This window comes from Colobus angolensis, unplaced genomic scaffold (genome assembly GCF_000951035.1).
Source record: "Colobus angolensis palliatus isolate OR3802 unplaced genomic scaffold, Cang.pa_1.0 Scaffold87, whole genome shotgun sequence".
Taxonomy (NCBI): Eukaryota; Metazoa; Chordata; class Mammalia; order Primates; family Cercopithecidae; genus Colobus; species Colobus angolensis.
This window is the reverse complement of record NW_012122598.1, coordinates 4,374,763-4,376,233: the sequence shown is the minus strand read 5'-3', so window position 1 is coordinate 4,376,233 and position 1,471 is coordinate 4,374,763. Positions and strand designations below refer to the sequence as shown.

At 43.8% G+C, this 1,471-nt stretch overlaps 1 protein-coding gene across 1 annotated transcript; it reads left to right on the top strand.

The window, feature by feature from the left end:
• On the top strand, nt 1-940 carry METTL7A (methyltransferase like 7A; the record flags this gene model as incomplete). The annotated part of the gene is made up of 1 exon (XM_011930697.1): nt 1-940. A coding segment is annotated over one exon (474 nt), but the record flags the coding sequence as incomplete, so codon positions are not given.
• Between the last annotated feature and the right edge of the window lie 531 nt (nt 941-1,471).

Genomic DNA, 1,471 nt, shown 5'->3' with positions numbered 1-1,471 from the left:
CTGGCATTTCCCATATACCTGCTGAATTTTCTGGGCTTGTGGAGCCCGATATGCAAAAAATGCTTCCCCTACTTCTTGGCGAGGTTCACTGTGATGTACAACGAACAGATGGCAAGCAAGAAGCGGGAGCTCTTCGGCAACCTGCAGGAGTTTGCGGGCCCCTCCGGGAAGCTCTCCCTGCTAGAGGTGGGCTGTGGCACGGGGGCCAACTTCAGGTTCTATCCACCTGGGTGCAGGGTGACCTGTATTGACCCCAACCCCAACTTTGAGAAGTTTTTGATCAAGAGCATTGCAGAGAACCGACACCTGCAGTTTGAGCGTTTTGTGATAGCTGCCGGGGAGAACATGCACCAGGTGGCCGATGGCTCTGTGGACGTGGTGGTCTGCACCCTGGTGCTGTGCTCTGTGAAGAACCAGGAGCAGATTCTCCGCGAGGTGTGCAGAGTGCTGAGACCGGTGAGTGAAAGGGTGTGAAGAGGACTGGTTAGTAGCAGCCATTACCACAAAGGGCAGGCCTGTCGATTTTAGGTGGCAGAAACATTTTAACATAAAAAGTAAACTACTAGAAAAGACTGTAGAATTTTTAGAAATCCTAGAGTGGGAGAGAAGCTATAAAGAGAAAGATTGATAAATCTGAATATAAAAACTTAAAACTGCTATAAAGAAAAAAACTCCTGTCCGGGCACAGTGGCTCACGTCTGTATCCCAGCATTTTGGGAGGCCGAGGCAGGTGGATTGCTTGAGGTCAGGAGTTCGAGACCAGACTGGCCAACATGGCGAAACCCCATCACTACTAGAAATACAAAAATTAGCCAGGCATGGTGGCAGGCGCCTGTAAGCAGGAGAATCGCTTGAACCTGGTGAGGCAAAGGTTGCAGTGAGCCGAGATTGCGCCACTGCACTCCAGCCTGGGCAACAGAGTGAGACTCCGTCTCAAAAAAAAAAAGAAAAAGAAAAAGAAAAAAACTCCCAAAAACAGTTAAAGTACAAAACAAGCTTGGAAAAAATATTTGCAAGGGATGATAGATAAAGGGTTAACTTCCTTCATGTTAAAAGATTAAAAGACATTATGTGTCAATAAGATCAATATTTTTTCAATAAGAAAAACAAAAGGGAAAATGGCAAATAACAGGAACAGAAATATAAACTAATTACAGGACAAAAAGTGCTCAAACTTAGAGTTAATTAAAGGAAGATACTAATTTTACCTATTATACCGTTAGGGACTTCTTTTAAGGTCAGTATAGTGTTGGGGTGGGTTTGGGGGACTGGACACCACCATACATATTACAAGAGGTACCCTCTTTGGCTGATATCTAATATCAAAATTTAAAGCACACATACTCTTTTATCCACATGCAAAAACTTATCCCACATGCAAAAACTTGTCCATGCACAAGAATAGTAAGTAGCATTTGTAATAGCACAAACTGGAAATAACTGAAATGTCTATCAATAGGATGCTATGTAA